This window comes from Brachyistius frenatus, unplaced genomic scaffold (genome assembly GCF_029030835.1).
Source record: "Brachyistius frenatus isolate BFR_SWC_R1_liver_20210118 unplaced genomic scaffold, ASM2903083v1 Contig_240, whole genome shotgun sequence".
Taxonomy (NCBI): Eukaryota; Metazoa; Chordata; class Actinopteri; family Embiotocidae; genus Brachyistius; species Brachyistius frenatus.
Window position 1 is genome coordinate 403,470 of NW_027210839.1, and position 21,805 is coordinate 425,274.

A 21,805-nucleotide genomic window follows, 5' to 3' on the forward strand; every position below is an offset into this window, starting at 1 on the left:
CCTATTCTAAACCTAATTTTCATGCCTCGGAAGTGTCAATAAACTCAGACATCTGATCTCTACGTCCTGAGGAAACGTCTCGTGACACTGCTGCGATTTTCACAAAAAATGTAAATAAAGTCGCACAGCTCTGAGATTTCAGTGTATTTATTTATAAAAAAGCGGCAGGTTTAATTACTAAATTAATATTCTATAAGAGATGTAGTTTCTTTAAATCTTGACACCTGACAAGGCGTACATTGGCATTATTAATTTGTCTTAGTTGATGTGACAGAAGGGAGAGAACTGAGAAACGATGCCTTACGTGACAGACAAGATTATTGCTTGTCTGCATCCACCACCTTTGTTTGTGCATGTGTTTTTGGATGTGCGTGTGTGTATGCTTGGTAACTTTTTATAGTTTGCAAATGTGCGTGTAGGTGTGTCATTCCACGGTTGTTCTTATCTTGCCGACGTTTCATACCAGTGTGTCAAAAACAGAACTAGTCTGAGACAGAAATGAAACTGGAATGAATGTAAACACAATTACAAATACCGACAGTCTTTTCACACTCTTAAACAAACAGCTCTTCTCAGTATGCTGAACTCTTCATGCCTGTCTACATTCCCCTATCTCACTATTTTAAAATGGCTAATGTTCAGCAAAAAAAAAACTTCTCAACCCAGCCTACTTAGAGAATTATAACTCAATCTCCAAACAGCCTTCCTATCCAAAATCCTTTAAAAACAAAAACAAAAAAAAACGTGACGGATCAACTCCTGAAGTTGGCTGATGGTCATAACAAAATTTTGAGTGACAAGATTTTAATGTGTGCATCAACAATCATGTGTCCTGCAGTTGATCACTTTATTGGTAAGTTACACACAAATTTCCAATCTCCTGCTTGTAACCTTGGTATCAACTATGAGTAGTATACTGTTTAACTTTTGACCCTCTTGTTAATAAGTTCGTCCAGTGCTGTTTTCTTCGGAAAAGAAATCTTGAGCTGTTAATTCACACATTCATTCGCTCCTATCTAGAGGATTGTAATCCCCACTGTACATGCCTGAGTCAAGCTTCTCTAAATAATTTACAGTTATTCCAAAATATAGCTAGCAGGTTCTGTTCTTGCATCCTTTCAAGGGCTTCCTGTAAAGTTTAGTATAAAGTACAAGATCATGTTAAAGCACTTGTTCCTTACTTCTCGCCCACTCCAATCCTCAGATCTTGGCCTTTTATCCACCTCCCTCCACCTTTGTTGTTTTAGCTTACTTACGCACATATACAGAAGTAGTCAATCGAAGTACACCAACTGTGAAATATCCAAAGAAGAAATCTTTAAAAGGCTTTATGCATTTATATAACACCTTTTATTCAGGCTTCACCTGCTTCACTCTGTTGAACTTTAAAATGTCCTTGGTGAGAAATCAAATAATTTCTCAGAAACTAAATTGCCTGCCGCTGCAGAGGCATTTCAGATAGAAGGTCAAAAGCTCAGGCGTCATGTCAAAATAAATCATTCTTTCTTAAAAAGTTGTGCAAACTTGCAGTCAGTCTCACATTTCCTATTTGATAAAAATAAATTTGGCAGGTAGACAAATATGGTTATTGTTTGATTGATTTTAGATAACTCAAATTTGAGTTAATGTTGTAGTCACGAAGTGTTAACACACTCCAACCATTCCAACACCCCAAACAAATAATTTTTTTCAATGACAAGACACATAACAGTAATTGTTCGTAGTATTTTTTTGTAATGCAATTCTTTTATACAGGCAAAACTCTCCTACTCTTATTAATTATGGATAGAGTTAGATTTGGTCTTTATGATATTGTGCTCATTTAATGAAATTGCATGAAACTAGGCCACAGTTTCCCCTAAGCAGTGCTCAGAGAAATACGTTTGTGTTGAGCAACGCAAACACATATCCTTCTCTGTGGCTTCCTCATGCCCCAGGCACATATTGTCCTAACCTCCAATAGCCAACATGTAAATGTCAGCGTGATGAGACTTTGAAGTCACGGTAGAATTTCTAAACTTGTGCTGCTCCCATTTTTTTTTTACTGTGTCCTGTTTTCACCCTCTCATGCTGCTTTTTCATATTCTTGCTGTCCCTTCTTCACCCCTCAGTTTCACCTTTTCTTCCCTGTTTTTTTTTTTTTTTTACACCTAAGCCCCCCAACCCCTTTTTTTTTAATCCTCCCCCCACTAACTGTCCCCCCAGTCTGGGCAGTGTGGAGTTTCTGGGAGTGGTTGCTGATGGCTTGGTGGGTGAAATAGTGCAGAGAAGTGGGGCTGACTCAGTGGGGGGTAGGCAGAGAGTCTTTCCAGACTCTTGGAGCCTCTCTAGTCTAGTTCAAACAAAGTGACAGGACTGTTCTCTGAAGAGGTCTCTTCATCCTCCTCAGTATCACCGACCTGAGGAAGTCAACAAATCATGTAAACACACACATTGGCTATACACAGATCTTAGAGGAAGACACATTATCCTAGAAACAGTGTACTGAGTTTACACACACTCTTCTTTGGATTTTACACCAAGTAATGGGCTCATAAGCATCCTTTGATTTCGAAAACCAAAGCCTGTATACTTAAAACCTTGTTTGCATGGACACTAGGCATCTGTATCTGCAAATGACTGAATAGAAATGCTAACACATAATACCACAACACTGACCAACTAATCAAGTCTTAATACAACAGTTTCAAAATACTCAGATACAAATAAAAGACATGAGGAGTAAAAGAGAAGTACTTTCAGTAAAAGTACTTACATGACTTCATAGGTGAGCAGCGCATCATGTTTTAGAGGTTTAACATTTGTTTCGTAGGAAGAAAAATCTCATCTTTCAGATAGAAATAGCTGAATAAAAAAGCACTTGACCTATTTGATCGTAGTGGTGATGTCTGGCTCCACACATGCACAAAGGAATTATGAGGGAGTCGAAAGGAAGTTACTACATCATGTCATATAAAATGGCATTTAAAATATATTTCAATATTTAATTTTTGTATTTTTTTGTATTTTTTTTAAAAAAAAAAAGAGCCACCAGCGAAATATACAATTTTGAACCATCTAAGAAACATTATGTCAAATGTGATATACATTGATTTGCTTCTCTTAGTTAAACTGAACTGCTATTAGATATAAGTGAATAAGGAAGAATCAGCCACAGTGGAAATGGGAAAGCAATAAATATGACAGGGCTTTACGATAACAGGTGCGCCCAGTTACCATAAGGCCTGGTTTCCCAGTGAGGACAGCAACAAGCTCCGGGCCTCTTATATCTCACTTAACCCACAGCATTCCTCCATGACAAACCAGGCATTAGAGTAGATGGAGAGATACAGGAAGAGAAAGAGATGGGGAGATATGTTTAGTGTGTGGGAGTTGATGAGACGGATCAACTACAGAACAAAGGAATTGACTACTATTTTCATTAGTTTGACTTATTTGTCGCCGATTAAGAAACGGAATATGCGTGATCTTTATGTTTAGGGTTGGAAGTATTGTTGAAAATGTTCTCAAGTGACAGCAGCAGATAAGACGTGGCTGCCAAACAGTCTTAAGGGAAAGGAGCAGGAAAAGAAGGTGAAAGGAAGAGTAAGTGGGAGACAGGAAAAGGAGAACGAGAGATAAAGTAGTGGGAGGAGAGAGGTGATGAGAGCGTCCCTTCTCAGCAGCAGTCGTGCGTAGAATCAGTGCTGACGTCTGTTTGTACGCTGCCATGCATGGCTGCATGCTCACACTCACATGCACACAAACAGTCGCACAACAGGCCGCCATGTCTCGGCTTCTTAGTACACAGATGAGTTTCAACAGCAGTCGTTTGAACATCTAGTGACGTCCATCCATCTTCTGATTCCCCCATCGGCCCCCACCTTCTCAGTCTGGGCCACAGGTCTCTGTGGGTCCTTTGACACCTGTGATTAATTTGATATGAAAGTTCAGCACTAATCTTTTCGTAGGAAATTTGAGAAACGGAAGAGGAACCTGTCTAAACTTTTTCTTCCCATATTTTCTGGAGAGAAATATGTAATTTTGTAGTAAAATAAGAAAAAACAGTAAAATATAAAATACCTTAATTTAATAAATTGAATAAATATTAATTTGAACATATTCCTTATTTTTATTTTTTTTAAATACATTTTGAGCTGTCATGTTTTGGTTAAAAGACTGCTTATGTTAAACTAGCCGTAAATTGACATTCATTGATTAGAAGGGCAAAGACTGAAAATTGTCTCCATGAAGGAGTTTTATTGGAAATACTTTGGACATTTTGTTTTAATTACAGGCTGAAGCATAAAATGTCTCGTTCATGATTTTGTTTATATTTCTTATATTTTTTTTTTTTTTTTTTTTTTAAAGTCAAAATTTATATTTAGAACTTGCTGCACATGTTAAACTTAAAGTGGCAGGTGCCCCTCATACTTTAGAGAGCGTGGCACAGAGAGCAGGAAGCCAGGATAAAAGGGCTAAACAGTTTGAATTGTTAATTTCTCAGTACTAGTGAGGGTTCGGCAGAGAAAACACGATGAGAGAGAAAGAAACTGAAAAAAGTCCTTTACAACTTCAACGAGTGGAGTCGATGATCTCTTTGGGAAAGAGAGATCTGCGTCCATGTTATCGTGATCTGTGTGTTCTCCTCTTCTGCCCCCTTCTATACCTCATGGTTCTATAGTTTGAGTGGGCTCTTTGGTGAGGCGTACATGTGCACAAACCTGGGTTATGGGCTTTACCTTGAATAACTTATATGATTCATTTAATTGTATAGATAAGCTCTGAGGACATATTTACTTTGGAGTAATGAAGTTGTGTTATACACAGAGTGTCTTCTTTCTTCTTTCTCTTGCCCTTCTGATTCAATAGAAATTTGCCCTCGGGATGTATGTGTCTGTGCGTGTGTGCGTGTGTGTGTGTGTGTGTGTGTGTGTGTGCGTGCGTGCGTGCGTGCGTGCGTGTGTGTGTGTGTGTGTGTGTGTGTTGGTCTTTTAATCTGTAAGGGTGTGCATTAGTGTGTGGGCAAGCTGTACAGCACGCACCCTTGTGTGCTACCATGCCAGATTCCCTCAGGTGTCAGCAACAAGATGTGCTCACACACACACACACACGCGCACACACGCACACACAAACACACACACACACACACACACACACACACACACACACACACACACACACACACACACACACACACACACACACAAACAGATAAACAGCTACATACAATACAATCCATTACCAGTGTGTGGGTGGAAGATAATATCTTGGAGTGACATTCAGACCTCACTGCTCTTGGATTTTTCATTTAAGCCTGCTGATAGTTCTTCTTTTCTTTTGTGTGTTTTGTTCATCATTTTAGTATTATTTTAGTTTTCTGTGACAATTCAAATGTACTGACTAAAAAGCAAAAAAATACTATTCATTATTTACAATTAAATGTGTTTCTGCGTACGTCCTGAATGTACTACATTTTTCCACTTTAATTTGGCTGACACATATACATTTTAAATGAGCTTCCCTGAAACCAAGTGCCCCCAGCATCTGTTTGTTCTGATTCCCAGAAAGCATAAATAACAAAACCAATGTATGACATGGAGATACTTTTTGGGGAGTTAAACATGATAATGCTCATCTATTACCATGTTAAAGCCGGGATCCTGGCCATTACCAAACATTTCACACCTTCGGACCCTTAATCTCACTCTTTTATCCCATACCATCATGAAATTCAAACCCCCCTTGCCTCTGATTGTTATGCAAAGTGATCCTTTGGTTGCACACACTCATACATGTCTGGAATCCCTCCAGCCCGGAAAGAGTTAATGATCCTACACCTGTCCTATCAGACACCTGTTTCAGAGCTCTCAGCCAATCAGAGGAGAGAGGGAAACTCTGTGCTGACATGAAATACATCTGGGCCCTGTTCAGAGGGAATCACAACACTTGACTCATCTGTGTGTTACTGCTTGTCTTTGCTAACCTCACACAGAAAGAAGGAAGCACATACGAACAGCAAAGAGTTGAAATTTAAGGAACCTATTCAGGCTGACTTGGACTGGAGACATGACCAAAGAGACTGAGTAAGTTTTTCAAGGATTTTTTCTTACTGTTGTTGCTAAAAATGTGTGATTTATCAGGATTTTTTTTTCCAAAATGGGCTTTTCTTCACACGGAAATAACTTTTTGGTTTAGACCTGGCGTACTAAACTAAATGCGTCATTTAGGATTACAGTCTGGGGAACACAAACCCCATCCCCATTCTTCCTTTTTGCAATGGGACCTCCATGTGAAAAATCCCTGTTTTTAACACAAGGTGTTTTACAGGGGAAATTGATATGGATAGTTTTAACACACACACACAGACACACACACACATTTGGGTCTGTGGTTATCGTGGGTCTGTTTCGGCTTGTGTTGTCACTAACCTAAGGGCCACGAAGCACAAAGGGACACCGGGAAATAAGAATCTCCTCTTGAGGTGTTAGACAGAGACAGGGGGCAATGACAAGCATGTAATGCATTGAATTACATAATGGAGAAACCCTAGACACGAGCCCACCCTCTCCTCTATGTCTGTGTAAAATCAAATGCTCTCAGCTGGTTTTAGTGGGAGAAAAACGTATGGATTGTCTGATGCTGCTGCGTGAGAGGCAGGTGCATCTTTGAGCAGGTGTATGAGTTTATTTTAGAGTTTGTAATGTGGTTGAAATATTAAAGAAGCAAGCATTGAAGCTATAATCTGGTGTCAAAGCAAGATTTAAATGGACAGTTTTCCATGCTCAAATGCAGCATTTCTATTTCTCCAAGTGCTGAAAGAAAATACGAGTTTCTTCTATTAATATATGTGAGAAATTGTGGGATTTCTCCCCGAGCTTTGGTTCTGCTGTGGCTGTGAACACCTGTGGTCTTTCCCTCCTGTCAGCACATTTGATTAGCTGTTTATCCAGGCTAAACTGTGGCTGTTTGTTCATTAATTACTTCAGGCAAACTCCAAAGAGGGCTTACCCTGGCAAACCTGATATTTACAATCCAATGTCACTGTGAGTCTCTCCAAACAAATCCAATCCTCTGAATCCCAGACTTTTTTTTTTTTCCCCTACAAATGAAATGGAAAACCAGAGCTCACCTGAGTGACGGTTGTGGGTGTCTGTTTACTAAGTAAGAAAATCTTGTCATCTCTTTTGAGATCTGTGCAAAGAAGAGAGTTTATACAGGATTCAGGAATGTAGTTTCTTCTCCTTTCACAACACTGGAAACCACAAAACACAGTGTAGGTGTACATGCATGTTTATGGGTGGCCCTTGGCTTTTTTTTAAAACTTCTTGACACCAGCATCTCTGAGGGATGTTACTCAGCTCTGTGGTTTTGCAATCGAAACCCTTCATGCTGAGGGGCAAGTATGTGCAGTGCCCCGAGGCTCAGGGACTGCTATACCTAACCTCCAGCTTACTCTGTGTTCCAACAGGGGAATACATGTTTCCAACAAGGCATATTTGAAAAATGTTGTTTGACAGAGCATTGATAGCAGCATTGATAATTATGATAGTGATACATATTTATAATAGACTTTTCTTAACCTTATTTTTTAATTCACTCTGAACTCTCTATTCCCTGCTGTAGGACTGTGGGACTGGTCTTTCAGAGCGAGAACTTCACCTATAACCATTACAATAACTACATCATGGACTCCTGGTCCTACCCGGAGAGCACTGCCTCTGACCTGAATCACTCCAGACCCAGACTTCACCCAGGGGACGACCTGGCAACCCTGACGATGCTTTATGAACAGTGCAAGGTAGATAATGCAAAAAATAACTGAAAAATAAAACCGACAAAACTTTTAACATCAAGATTGATTTTAACTTTCTTCCTCTGATCATATTTTGTTCTTTTCTTCCAGAGTCAGAAAGGGCAGAAAATCATGGCCTGCAACCGCACCGACAACGTCTGCAAACCAGAGAGGTACGTCTGCTAACAGAGCTGCTGCAGCTGATCACTAATCAGTTATGTTTGTGTGTTCATGATTGTCCTTGCACACAAATTACAGCCATATTTCATACACATTTCTACTAAGCAGAATGCACAGGAAATACCTTGCTCAATCATCACTGCAATCATTTTCACAACACGCTGCATGATTTAGAGATTAAATTAAAATTATTTACCACGTCACTTAATTTAATTTATTGGAGTAATAATACAGAAAGAGAAAGGCAGGGCTTTAGGAGGTCGTAAATACAAATAGGTAATCCTCCAGTCAAACAGAGTCACTTCTCCTATTCATCTATCCTTTCTCTATCATCATCTCCTCCTATTTCACAACAGGAAGACAGATGGTCATTTTTGCTCCTTCTGTCCTCCTTGTCTTTAGGAGGGTGAGGAAAGGCCATTGTTGGGGCACAGAATTTTTAAGAGAAACTCAAACACGGGGAAGAAAATAAGTTGGATTAAGAGACAAATAGTTCCCACCCTGTGTCTCTGTGAGTTCCCCTCGCAGTAGCACTGTGTGCTGACACACAAGAAGTGCCTTTCCTGACTATTGTCTGTTTGCACAGGCTTCCTTCAGGCTTCTGTTGTGGTCTAAGACACGCAGTCAATTGTGTTAAGGTTGTGTCCTTGTTCTGTTAATACCTGAGTTATGATGATGTCACAACGGTGGATTTTCCATTTATCTTTTTGCATTTTCTCATTCTGCCAGGTGTCTGACCAGCACCAATGAGCTTGTTTTGTTGGAGACATCCAACAGCGTCATGAAGAGTCTCTCCATTCCCACCTCCCATCCACAGGAAATTCTGGGATCTAAGCAGAACAGCTCCCTGCCCACTTCTGTTCCCAACACCTCAGACACATACGCCACCCTGACCAGTGTTGTGGCAGACACTTACGACAAGCAGGACCTCAACAACATCTTTGACTCCCTGCTGCAGAAGTGGCCAGAGAACGGAGCCTTCCCTGACCCCAACGCTGAGGTGAGCTTAGTGTCATTATTTGAAAGCTGAGCTGTTTCCTGTGCAGCTGGTCCGTCTCTGGGCTTCTCCATCCTTCCTTCACTAACACAGATCCTCCTGTCTATTGTCAGACTCTTCCCTACAGCGATCCCTTCCCTGAAAACCACTCCAGCCCTGTGTACTCCGGCTCCTACACCAACTCCCCCGCCGATAGATTCAGGAGTGACTTCCAGTTTTCCCTTGGAGCTCCTGTAGCTTCCCCTTACAAGTCCAGTGAGCTGCCCCTGGTGTACCTGAATAAGGGCCAATTCTACCCCATCACTCTCCAGGGGGTGGACAGTAGTGCCTGCCTCAAGGCGACCAAAGTCAAGGTGAGCCATGGTGACACATCGTCGTGACTACTTGTTGTTTCATGTTATACTCTTAATTTGTTTTTTTGGGGGGGAGTATTTATGTAATTGGTTACTATTGTTGCATCCTTCCCTTCAGGCTTTTTTTTGATGGGCCTAATAATACATAAATTATTTGCGTGCCACCAAGCCAACCCTTCCCATATCTGTCCCTCCCTTGGAGCCAGCTCCTCCAGTGACTAATACCCTGCTGACACCCTGCGCACTGGGCTGGTACCATTTAAATGATAGCGTCCTGCCCTGTATAATTTATTTCTACGGCAGTGTAATGAGGCCAGAGTGCAGCAGAGCTCAGCGTTTGTCTGATCTGACACAAGCACAGTGGGAAAAAAAGAGGAGTGGACAAGGAAGGGGGGGGGAAGGTGTGGTGCAGTTCACAGGCCTTGTCTTTGTCAAACGAATCAGAGGATAAGAATATTCACAAACACATGCAAGCTCACTGCAAATAACTGATGACAAATTGGGAGAAAAGACGGATTTGGAGTGATGAATGAACCTTTAGAGGAGACTTGGTCATTCTTGTAAATGTAGGCAGCCCAACAAAGGAAGATAATTTTTTTCCTTTTCTGTCACCTTTCTTTTCTCCACTCCAGACGGTGGTGATGGCTGTGTTTGAGAATGACAAGAACCCAGAAATGCAGCTGCGGTTCTGGAATCACTGGCACGCACGCCAGCCAACCGTCAAGCAGAGGGTCATTGACATTGGTATGTTCTTCGCGAGCAAAAATGCACATCAACACAATACACCAACATGTACGTTTTTTTCTGTAATGCTGTCTTAAGATAAATAAGACAATCATTATCTTTTTCTTTTCTTTTCTTTTTAAATAGCGGACTACAAAGAAGTTTTCAGCGGCATCAGCAACATAGAAGAAGTGGCCTTCAACGCTCTCTCTTTTGTGTGGAACCCCAGTGAAGAGGCCAAGGTGGCTATCACACAAGAAAGCACAGATATTTTTATATAACACTGACGCTGTACGGACAGTTTCCTTGAATGAGAAGTAACAGAACAGGTGGATCTTTGAGAGGAAAAGAGAGGAAAGGTAGTGGAGAGAGAAGGAGTGGCTGTCGAGAGGGAGGGGAGGAATCCCAGAAATGTGTTTAGCTCCGAGGCTCTTGTCACCACTGCAGGCGAAAAAGCCACGGCGCTTGGGTGGGGCCATCAAACCTGCTGCAGAAGGAGATAAGCAGGAAGAGGGGGCACATTCACTAAATTGGAGGACAGACGGAATAAGTAAAGATAGAAAAAGCAGCAGGTGTTCAACAACAAACAATCATCATCTATATTTATATCAAACAGAGGCTCAATCCAGAAACATGCCACCAGATTCTTAATTTGTTTTCATTGGCATATATCTTTAAAAGCTGTCATGATGAATTAATGACATAAAGGATGTCAAGTGCCAAAGACCTGACGCCAACATGATTTATTTACACACCCCCTTTTTCTTTCGCTCCAGGTGTACATTGGGATCAACTCCCTGAGCACAGACTTCTCCTCTCAGAAAGGAGTGAAAGGTCTGCCTCTCAACCTGCAGATCGACACGTACGACTTCAGCTCAGGACACAACCAGCTGATACACAGAGCTGCTTGTCAGGTCAAGATTTTTTGTGATAAGGTACTTCACTTTACTCGGTTTCTCTTCTAACACAAAGAAAATAAAACGTACTTGTGGAGTAATTGATGTAACCGTGTGCTGATGTGCTTTCAGGGTGCAGAGAGGAAGATGAGAGATGAGGAGAGGAAGAGATCCAAGAGGAGGGTAAAGACCGTTAACGATGCTAACGGTGAGTACTGCAAATTAACAGCACCTTTCTTAAGATCCTATAAATACACAATCCAAGAGAATCCAATCTGATATCGTTCGTCTTCCTGCTTTGTTTCCAGCTAATAAGTCTTTAGTGAGCAGCTCCGTCGGCACTGAGTGCACCTTCTTCCATACCCTGGATGATCACATCACTCAGCCAGTCCTCTTCATCCCAGATACGCACCTCTCCAGTTTACAGCGCATGGTAGGTCTTCTTCTCCTCTCCTCTCCTCTCCTCTCCTCTCCTCTCCTCTCCTCTCCTCTCCTCTCCTCTCCTCTCCTCTCCTCTCCTCTCCTCTCCTCTCCTCTCCTCTCCTCTCCTCTCCTCTCCTCTCCTCTCCTCTCCTCACACTCCCGATCCCTGCAGGCAAGAGGACAGGCACGAGCAAAGGCAGGGAAAAAAAACTGTGGGAAAGTATGCAGTGGGAAAAGTGGGAAGGGGTGGGGTTAACAATGATGCCAGTGAAAGTGAGGCTAAACACAGACTTGAGATCAGATGAGCTAATTGGAGTCGAAACCAGGCACAAATACAAGCCGCTACAGCTACAGACCCTGCGGATTCAACTATCGGGGCGCACACACACACACACACACACACACACACACACACACACACACACACACACACACACACACACACACACACACACACACACACACACACACACACACACACACACACACACACACACACACACACACACACACACACACACCTCTGGTGCAACAGGACTCACCTGACACACAGCATGCCACCCTCATATTATCTGATTCTTTCACTCAGACACACTTGCAATAACAGTGCGGTGAGTGCTGTTCAGACAGGCCACTTTTCCCACAGTCTAGATGGGTATGTGTGTGAGAGACAGTATATATGGAGGTAAAGAGACACTGGATCATAAAAAGAGACTGTTGATGTGGAAGATGTCTTTCCATTTAGACTTTTTTTGTTGTTTTAAGATAAAACGAGTCCTGATTTACCACACTGAAAACTGAACACAATGCATTGAATGGCTGAAGACATCTCTGATTGCACTGTATGATTAAGCGTAAGATGTTCCTATCTGTGTTTCTCCATCAGTGTCCACACTTATACAGTACTGTTAGAGGTCACGGGAAATGCTGGCTGAAAGTGATAACATTCCTTTTTTCTGACAGGCAGCAGTGGGAAAGGGGACATTAAGCAATGCCTTTATCAGTGGTGCTGTGTCTAATCAGATCTCCTCTCTGTTTCTCCATCTCTCTAGGCAACTCCCATGGATGACAACGAAAGGTAAGCATAGATAGTAAACACAAGGCGATGTTAAAAGTCGGCCATCACAGTCAGTTCTTGTCAAACAGACACACAGTGGCTGCCTTCCTCTCATGTGATTGTTGGTTTTGTGCTGCTAGGAGTTCTATGAAGAGGTTGTACCCAGACAGAGACCAGAACAGCTCTCCACCCAGCAAACAAGCCCGCAGAGAGGACTCACAAAGAGGTAGAAATAAAACTACAAGTCACCACTAGCGAGCCAATGAGCTTTTGTCCTCTTCGATGCTAAATGTTTTCTCTTTTCTCATTTTCCACTAGTTCTCCTATACGTGAGGACAGGCACTGATGAGGTGTTCGATGCTCTCATGCTCAGCTCGCCGACACTGTCAGGCCTACAAGAGGCTGTAAGTATGACATGATTACTTTAAAGACACTCTTGAACACACTCCTGATTTATCAGATCTGGTTTCCGAGGTGGGGATCAACAGCGCCTTTCACCTCTGTCTTCTTCCGTACTTGTCAGAGCATTTTTATCCCTGAAGTATATCGTATTTCTTTCAGCAGAGTTCACGCTAACTGTCATCTCGTATTCCTTTCCTTTCTCAGATTTCAGAAAAGTACGGTGTGCAAAAAGAAACCATTGGGAAAATCTACAAAAAATGCAAGAGAGGGTGAGCATCCTATTGTTTCTTTCATATGTCTAATGCACTGCTATTGTACAACTGTCCATCTGTCACAGATGATGTGCATAAATTCAGGGCTTAGCTGGTGGTTTTAATCTCATCCTCCTTCAGGGAAGCTCACGTTGACAGACCGGGTTGGTAGGTTTGTCGGCTCTGCCCTCTGGAATGTGTTAATTGCAGCTCCTCCAAAAGAAAGAAAGACATGACTGAGAGAGTATGAAAACATTTCACAAGGAGATGAATCATTGGTAATTGTTGTGCGTATTTATGTTTGCATAACAACATTTCATTAGCACATCAGGAAGTCACATTGAAAGAGATTTGATAAAGACTTCTGACGCTTCTTGTGGCTAAAAATCGTCAGTCAAGTTGGAACCAGTCAAAATATCCCATGTATGTCCGCTGAATATTGTCAAAGGTCATATGAGTTCCTGAGAGGTGCTCTTCTCTTGTCATGAATTTGGGTGCTTTTGATTAAATACACTGATTAAAACTGTGCTGGCACTCCAGTGGTAATAACAAGTTCACCTTTCTTGATCACTGATGATTCACACAGATCTACTTGTAAAATAATGATTGTAGTTTAGGAGCTTTTACAGCATGCTGGCTTTCACTAGCTAGGACCCTGCCTCGGCCGAGGGCGAACCTTCATTGATTGAGGGAGTTTCGCGGTTTGGGGGAAGGCTTAGTTGAGGATCCACTGTGACTCCCGGGCCTTGCAGATCCCTGAGATCTCCCTGTGGGACGGAAGGATAAAGGCTATGAAAAATGATAACCATAAGTGAAACGGTTTAACAAGAGGGAGGGAGGGCGGGATGCGGAAAACGCAAACAGGCTGAGGTTTAGAGTGGGTGGATATTTATAGGAGTGTGGCCGAAAGTGGGGGAGTGGTTGAGGCGTGGTCCTGCTCCTGAAATTCAGCCAAAACTTTATCTCCAATTAAAAAAAAAAGGTACAAGTACTCATTAGTGGAACTTCCAAATAGTTTTAATTTCTATCTAAAAACACATGAAGTTTTTGCTGTAGCTCACTTCGTCAAAGATTTTCAAACTGGCCACTTCATGTACAATAAAGGGGGAGATCAGACGGTGTTTCTTGAGGCCTCGTGACCCAAGCTGAAACACCTTAAGGGGATTTTTTTTTTTTTCTCTCTCTTTTTTTCCTGCTGGCTTGCTGGCAGCTATCACTGCAGGGAGAGCAGCTAAGTTAACAGGTTGGGTTACATTCTCGCTGCTGTTCCCTCCCTCCTCTTTTTTCTCTTGTCTTCAATCAGCCCTGTCCCTACAGGCAGAATGCATGAGCCAATGGTTAGCTCAGTCATTAAAGACTAGGTTAGTGTTAGTGTTGAGGAGGAGGAAAACAGTGACCTGATTTATTACCCGTACTGATGCAGGAGATATACTGCCACTGTATTTTTTTCACGAGGAGCTTCCTCATAACAAATGGCATGTTGTCTTTAACCCAGCCGAGAACCCTGGTAACCTGTTGTTTATGTCACACACGGGTGGAAATTAGAGCACAATGTGGCACAAAATGTTTTTCTCAGATCTTTCTCTACTTCCCCTGGAGTAACCTTTTGCTTTGTGCTCGTCTTCCCTTCAGGATTTTTGTCAATATGGACGACAACATCATTGAACACTACACCAACCAGTCAGCCTTCCTCATCGAGATGGCCGAGATGGCCACCGGACAGTTCCAGGTCACTCTCGTTGAAGTATGAGAACAAGTGAGCCACCTGCTCCACTGAAGGATGAACAAACCCAGCTGCCAGTTTAAACCATCTCTAAAAGCACTGCCCCAATCAGAGACAATGTAAGCTGTGGACTACCAAAACCAAGAAGACAAACTGGTCTGAATGGAAGTCTCCAGTTTTTATGATTTAATTTTTTTTTAAAGTGAAACCTTTTCTTGATTTTTGTAAATACCACTCACCCCAGTTGATTACGTTCTTTGAATTTAATATTGTAACCTAAGATCATTTATGTTAAACAGCCTGTACATAATGTAAATAGATTTTAATATGACAGTGTTTTATGAACTTGCCATATATATGTCGCAATCCATTTTCCACAAATTGTTATTCAATTTTTAAAATATGATTTGTGTATGGCATATTTTCAGCATTTTTTTTAAAGGTTGCTCTTCTCGCTGCTTTCAATGTATGCACTCATCATTTCTTCTTCAAAAGCCAATGGTGCATTTTCTTCCCCACAACTTGCTAATCATGTTTTTTTTTTTTCACTGCCAAGAGTATCTTCCTGTAGGTTCCTGTTAGTTTCACGACTAAGATGACCCGACACCGGGCTGCATTCAGAACCAAAAGTCAGACATTTCCATCTGTAAAACCACACAAGAGTTAGTATTGTCCATCAATTAGCCCAAAGGTGTGGACTAACCACAGAGTTTTTCTGGAAACACAAACTCTCTAAACCCTGGAGCTAGCCAGGGGACTTTCATAATATGCACATGTATGTCTGTGTAAAAACTTGTTTTTTTTTCTTATACGTTACGCATCATTTCAAAGCGAACATGTATGCCTCTATTATTTCATTATTATACCATGCCAGTCCTGGTTATATTAGTTGTACGTTGCTCCCTTTTTTTTTACGAAAATAAACAAAATGCAAAACAGTTTTTGTGTCCGTCTTGATTATTATTCACATGATTAGGTTAGGAGATGCTTCTTGTGCAGGTGTGCACAACTACAATTAGCCTTTTAAGGTGAAGGGCATATTGGAAAAGTGGAAACAGCTGATTGCTCAATCAGCCTCCTCCACAGATGAAACAAAGGCACAGGGCTCATCTAGATGAGAGAGGTCCAGTCTCATTTTCTGTAAATTATGGAACAGTATGTGTGTGTTTGTGTGTTTAGGGAGGGAGAGGTGTTCATATACACACAAAAAGACAACAAATCCCATCTTGGTTTTCTACCATTTCTTTGTGATCCTAAATACGCATCACAAGCTCACTGCTTTTCCCTATTTGGTGACACTGATAGGGAAAAGCAGGGAGGCACTCCGTCCTAGAAATAACAGATATCCTTCAGTAAGTCAACGAGAGAGGCACAACGCGGAGAGAAAGTGAGCCAGAGAGGCAGAGGAGAAGACAGACGGTGGAAGCAGCAGGATGATAAGGGGGACACACGCAAGGACAGAGAAATGAAGACAGAGAAAATGAGGAGGCAGACGGGGAAACTATTTAAGCAGGGATAGATGAGAAGAAAGAGGGAGCAAGAATAATGAAGAGCTGGCTGCACCATCTGCTGCCAAAGAGGGAAACATGTTAGCCATTCAGACGAGAGGCAGGGAGGCAGTCAGGGATCTGCAGCGATACACACAACACCTCCTGAATGGTAAGTGACTGAGACTTCATGGACTGTATCTGTGTGTGTGTGTGTGTGTGTGTGTGTGTGTGTGTGTGTGTGTGTGTGTGTGTGTGTGTGTGTGTGTGTGTGTGTGTGTGTGTGTGTGTGTGTGTACATGTGTTTATATCTGCATTCAAATGTGCCCTTATGGGAGAAATAATGAATAATGTACAGCATACTCATCATTTTCAAGAGCTTCTCTGCAGATGTTTTCATACCTTTGCTCGAGTCGTTTTGGCATCAAAACAAATCAAGCGTGCTGGGAAGTCACTGCATTTAAATCATCACAGTGGTAGACAAAGCTCAATTAATTTGGCAGGTGCATTTTTCATTGATCTAAATAATGTTTTGAGGATGCAAAAAGCTCAAATTTGAACTCAAATTTCAAAATAAAATACTGACTTAAAAAAAATTCTACAGAACAACCAGTAAAAATCTTACTGTAACAATAGTAACAAGTGCTACTGGTGTACAAAAACATATTCAATACCTTGGTGAGACTTTTGAATGATGTCCTGACAGCCAGATCAGATATCTGATCCTCGTGTCTGTCCTCTTCTCTCTTTTCCATTATGTCATAAAGTAGCAAACCAGGAAATGATTTTAAATAAAGATGACACATGTCTACGGGTATGTGTTTATGAGGCAACACTACACTCACTTCCATTTCATCAACATCTATGCATTCTCATAGCAAATTTCTAATCTGAATATTGGTTTATTCCGTTCTTGTACATTCTGGCAGAGTTTGGTAATTTGTTTTCTTGTATTCTTCGACTGATCTTGTCTGTCCTTTCAAAATTAAATTCCCAATTCGAATAAACGAGATAAAGGAGATTGGTTAGTCTTCTCAAGCTAAATGTCATCAGCTCTTCAGTGACATTTCTGAGGGAATGTATTCCCATTAATCATAGGTAATTTAGATTTACAAATATGTCTCATGTTTGCTCAATATCCTCCTGTAAGTTATGTGGAGCCCTGACCTTTGTAATGCACCAAAAAAGCTGATATTTGGCTTATAAGTCAACATTATTCATCACCATTATCCATACAGCAAGCCTGCAGTAAAAGTCAGGATGATTTCAAAAATAATGCAATGAATAATGACAATTAAATTCATGGACAGTGCACTAAGCAGAGAAAATGATATGAAACCGATCAGGTGCCTTCCTAATGCCGTTGCACTGTTGGTAAGATTAAATAAAAATCTAAAGTGCCTTTAACTTTTGCACAGTATTGTATGTCTTGCCAGTGCAAGATATGCAACACATTTTCATACATTTAAAAAAAATCTATTTAATTAATAAGTAACTCAAGAAACAGTTTAAAATACTGAAATCATTGCAAGTAAGCAGTCAGTGGATTCAGGTGATGAACATGAAACTAATCAAAACAATCAGAACTTTTATAAAAAAAAATTCACCATTTAATATTTGATTACTTTTCACTTAAAAATGTCCCACTTTGAATTATTATGTTTTATTAGTTGTTTTTTTTTACCAAAAATCAACAGACACTCACTCATTGGACAGATTTATCATTTTTAACAACTTGTTTTTAAAGTTTAGTTAGGTGCTCCTGTAAACGCATAAATAGATTTTACTCGCTGTAATCATTTTTCCTCTTCATACTTCCCATGAAGAGATGCCTTTATTATTCCCTTTTTCTGTAAGTGTTGGCCACAATGTCCCCAGGTGTCCACCTTCCCACAGGGATGTCATCATAATATCTCTGTTTAGGGTGTTTGTTTGGCAGAGATGTATATTGATTGCAGCTGCTTGTGTATCTGAATGACTCACTAAGGTCTTCAGGTTGTCTTGTCCCCTTTCCCCGAGGACATTCTTTCTCTCCTCCGGGTGAGACGCTGGAAACAGACTCGCTCTGCATTCAAACATTGTCCTGACATAATTGCTAACAAAACTGAATTGATCCAAGGTCATAGCTGAGCATCAACTATCAGACATTAACCCCCCCCCCCCCGCCCCCCACCACACACACACACAGTTGAACTGAAGTACACCAACATCTGTATGCAAAAGACAATCAGGTATTGCATAAAAAGACATCTAACTAGGTCTTGTAATAAATAGAGCCACACACATACACTGTCACGTTGAGACTGGCCAGGTTATTGTATCCTAGCAACAGAGACAGGCATCAACCGTTCAGCTTCTTTTATTTTTCCTGTCCAGCACAGGAGCAGCGAAATCAAACGTCCTTCTTATTTCTCCAGCTGCTCGTGTGCTCGTCTCTGCTCCACTTCACGCCTCTGTTGTATCTCCGTCTCTCTTTCCATCACTCTGACCTGACGCGCCCTGCCTCACTCTCCACCTGAATCTTTCTCTTTCCGTCAGGCAATCAGAATGAGGAGTCTGCAGCTGAGAGATAGGAGGGTGTCAATGAAGAGGTACTGGATGATTTATTAAGATGTTAAACTTTTCTCTTTGCTTTCTCTACAAGCTGATTTTTACACTGTTGAATTATATTCTCCATTTTGTTTTTTTGCAGACAAGTAAATCAAAAGTTGAGATATTTGAGAGACGTGAATGGATTTTGTTTTATGTGAACAAAGGGAGGATTTCATCCTCAACATCATGATAATTGTATTGTCTTATTTTTCAGAAGAGTCCCACCACACTGATCTCTGACCAACAAGCAGCAACACTGCCGGGAGTAACAGCTTCTATCTTTTGGAAATCATTGGTGCTGTTTTTTTTGTGTTTTTTTTTACTGAAAATTAATTAGGTACATGTCTTGAGAGTTTCCCTGGTGAATCAGAGTTATACCACTAATGATGCACACTCCAGCTTCCATGGTGATGGGGATTGTCTTTTCTCCTTTGGGACTGGTCCTTGTCTTCACTGCTGCTATCACCCCTCAGTGGAGAGAGGGACAGGCACGTCTGGGCGTGGCGGCGCCAGGCTCTCTGTTTCGGTCGGGAACTAAAGGTCAAGGGATGGGGGTCAGGTCCGGGTCAGTGGAGGCTCTGCTCTTACTGCGCTCTGATGGACTGTGGGAGAGCTGCCTGCAGGTGGAGCACTCTGAGTTGAAGCAGTGCTGGCCTGTAGCTGGTCCGTACCAGAGAGACCCACGAGTTCGTCTGGCACAGGGTTTGGTGCTCACCTCCTTGTTCCTCTGCGGCACCGGCATTGTCCTGGCGTGTATCGGGGTCCGGTGCTGGACAGATCTACCTCTGAGAGGTGTGGCAGCCTCAGGAGGACTCCTGGTGGTCATGGCTGGGCTGCTGAGCCTGACAGCATTAGGGGTGTACACCCACAACCTGAGAAGACTTGGTTTGGGTCCAAATCAAGGGATCAGTAACCCCAGGTTCCCCCACCTCAGCCTGCATCCAGCTGGCTCGCTCTACTTTGGGTGGCTGGGTTCATGTTTACAGGTGCTGGGAGGCAGTGCTCTGCTGTTCAGCTTCAAACAGCCAAGGTGCCCAACCTGCCCGTCCCGCCCAGAGCTACCTGTCTACCCTGCCTGCCGCTCATGTCCAGAAATGACCAAGGCAGATACGGATGTATATGAAGTCAGCTGTTAGAACTCGAACCTTGAAAACATCAAGAAAAAAAAATTGGACATGGGGCACTCCTTAAAGCCGCTTCTCACTCATCAATTTCTAAATCTGCCAACTAATGAAATTAAAAGTCACTAAGTCATTTCATGAATCACCTGTGAACCACCGCACATCACTTCTACCTGATTAATGAACTCGAATGCAGATCTGAACATCATGGATGTTCTCTCCTGACATGAGCAGAGAGAGGACTTTGGGGTGTAAATACAAACTGATGATTGTTATGGTGGAAAAAGATTCACGTTCCTGCTGCCTACAACTGCAACGTGTCGTGAAACATGACTGAAGTAACGCTTTGTGATGCCTTTTATAGTGTAGCCATGCCTTTGTACTGTTAAAAATCATGACATGACATTTTCTGTGTCTGAACAAAACTGTGATGTGTAAAATATTTGTGATAAACTGTGAGAGTTGCAGTTCTTTAAATGATGTTAGGGCTTTAAATAAAAATGGTTTTACATCACATTATGGATCATTAAAATATAAATTTAAACACTGGATTTTAGCTCCATTTTCTAGTATCAAGTTAGAAATATCGGTTAACAAATCTGGTTCTTTAGAGTCTCCAAAACTATTTACAATTTTGCTTTAAGATGAATATTTTCATGATTCAGTCACAGCAAACAACTACAAAGACCAGTTTTCAACATCAGTCTGATCTGCTAATTTCTTAACCAGTCTGAACTTTTGTATAATACCTTCACTAAGGAGCTTTCACCTGATAAATGGTTATTTTACTGACATTATAACATGAGCAGTTAGAAGATGAAAAAAAGGTGTTTACTGGATGTACAGCAGAATGTTGTTTTGTTTCTTGTCAACTATTTATTTGTGTAAAGTTACTATAATGTGTTCATACTTTGTGGCACATTCTGCATTAAATAAAAAGTTTCAAAATGTCAGTTTGCTGCAGTTCTTCTGTTTTATGGGATAACAAGAGTAAAATTCAGTAAATAAGAAAAAGTTGAACTGAAATCAGTGAAAATATTACATATAATTCATCTCATCCAGAATAAAATTACATCAACATGTTTTTCCCACTCAGTGTCACAGACACATTACTATCTACACTGTATGTGCACATCTTTGCAACCCAAATACACTCTGAGTCTCATTAAAGAGTTGAAAAGGAATTCAAATTCATTTTCTCAACACAAAGCTGAGGGGCAGAGAAATAATCTCAGCCAACGCACAGCAGTCAAGGTCACTGCAGTCAAACCAAGTGAATAGATGTGAGATGCGATGTTGGTCTGGTGAGAGAACGAACCATTCAGCTGCCTCAGACAGCAGCGAACAAAGACATTCAGGGACGAATTCAGTTGAGAACAGGAGGAAAATGAATTCAGCAAAAACCTGAGTCCAGCATAAGGACATTAAATGTAGGTAAACGTTGGAAACCTGCCTTGAAATAAAACAATACGTTTCCTGCAGTAAAATAGAAATTGCTGGTCAATTTTGTGCTTCAATTGGAAAATAAATTTCTCGACAATAATTTGTGTCAACAGATACACGTCACTATTTTTCAACTAATAGTTTGACCATTGAGCCTTTTGCTGAAATTATTGAGTCAAAAAAATATTTGATGACGAGGTCAGAGTTCACTGCTGGATGGTCGACTGTTCTGAAAGTAAACACGACCTGGAGATGACCAGGTCAACAAGAGCAACCAGGCTGTAAAGAAATGTTTTGTTTCTTTTCAGTGAAGTGACCTTCGGTGGACAGTTTAAAAAGGACTGGCACACAAAACAGGATGGAAACATTCATGAACAGGAGAC

The 21,805-nt window shown here is 41.4% G+C and overlaps 2 protein-coding genes across 4 annotated transcripts; both read left to right on the forward strand.

The window, feature by feature from the left end:
• Positions 1-5,938: 5,938 nt before the first annotated feature.
• On the forward strand, positions 5,939-15,717 carry grhl3 (grainyhead-like transcription factor 3). The gene is made up of 15 exons (XM_069720434.1): positions 5,939-6,065; positions 7,606-7,780; positions 7,886-7,947; positions 8,684-8,954; positions 9,065-9,304; positions 9,937-10,048; positions 10,175-10,269; positions 10,804-10,962; positions 11,056-11,131; positions 11,232-11,356; positions 12,399-12,424; positions 12,544-12,629; positions 12,722-12,807; positions 13,010-13,074; positions 14,689-15,717. The coding sequence occupies exons 1-15, from the start codon at positions 6,049-6,051 to the stop codon at positions 14,804-14,806; spliced, it is 1,713 nt and encodes a 570-aa protein (XP_069576535.1). The 5' UTR covers positions 5,939-6,048; the 3' UTR covers positions 14,807-15,717.
• A 337-nt stretch (positions 15,718-16,054) lies between these two features.
• cldn23l (claudin 23-like) lies at positions 16,055-20,932 on the forward strand. 3 transcript variants are annotated; one of them, XM_069720416.1, is made up of 4 exons: positions 16,055-16,438; positions 17,034-17,080; positions 18,805-18,857; positions 19,073-20,932. In XM_069720416.1, the coding sequence occupies exon 4, from the start codon at positions 19,242-19,244 to the stop codon at positions 19,992-19,994; it is 753 nt and encodes a 250-aa protein (XP_069576517.1). In that variant the 5' UTR covers positions 16,055-16,438; positions 17,034-17,080; positions 18,805-18,857; positions 19,073-19,241; the 3' UTR covers positions 19,995-20,932. The 3 variants fall into 3 exon arrangements, with proteins under 3 accessions (XP_069576517.1, XP_069576516.1, XP_069576518.1); XM_069720415.1 differs by lacking the exon at positions 17,034-17,080; XM_069720417.1 differs by lacking the exon at positions 17,034-17,080 and having other exon boundaries at positions 19,076-20,932.
• The last annotated feature ends 873 nt before the right edge of the window (positions 20,933-21,805 follow it).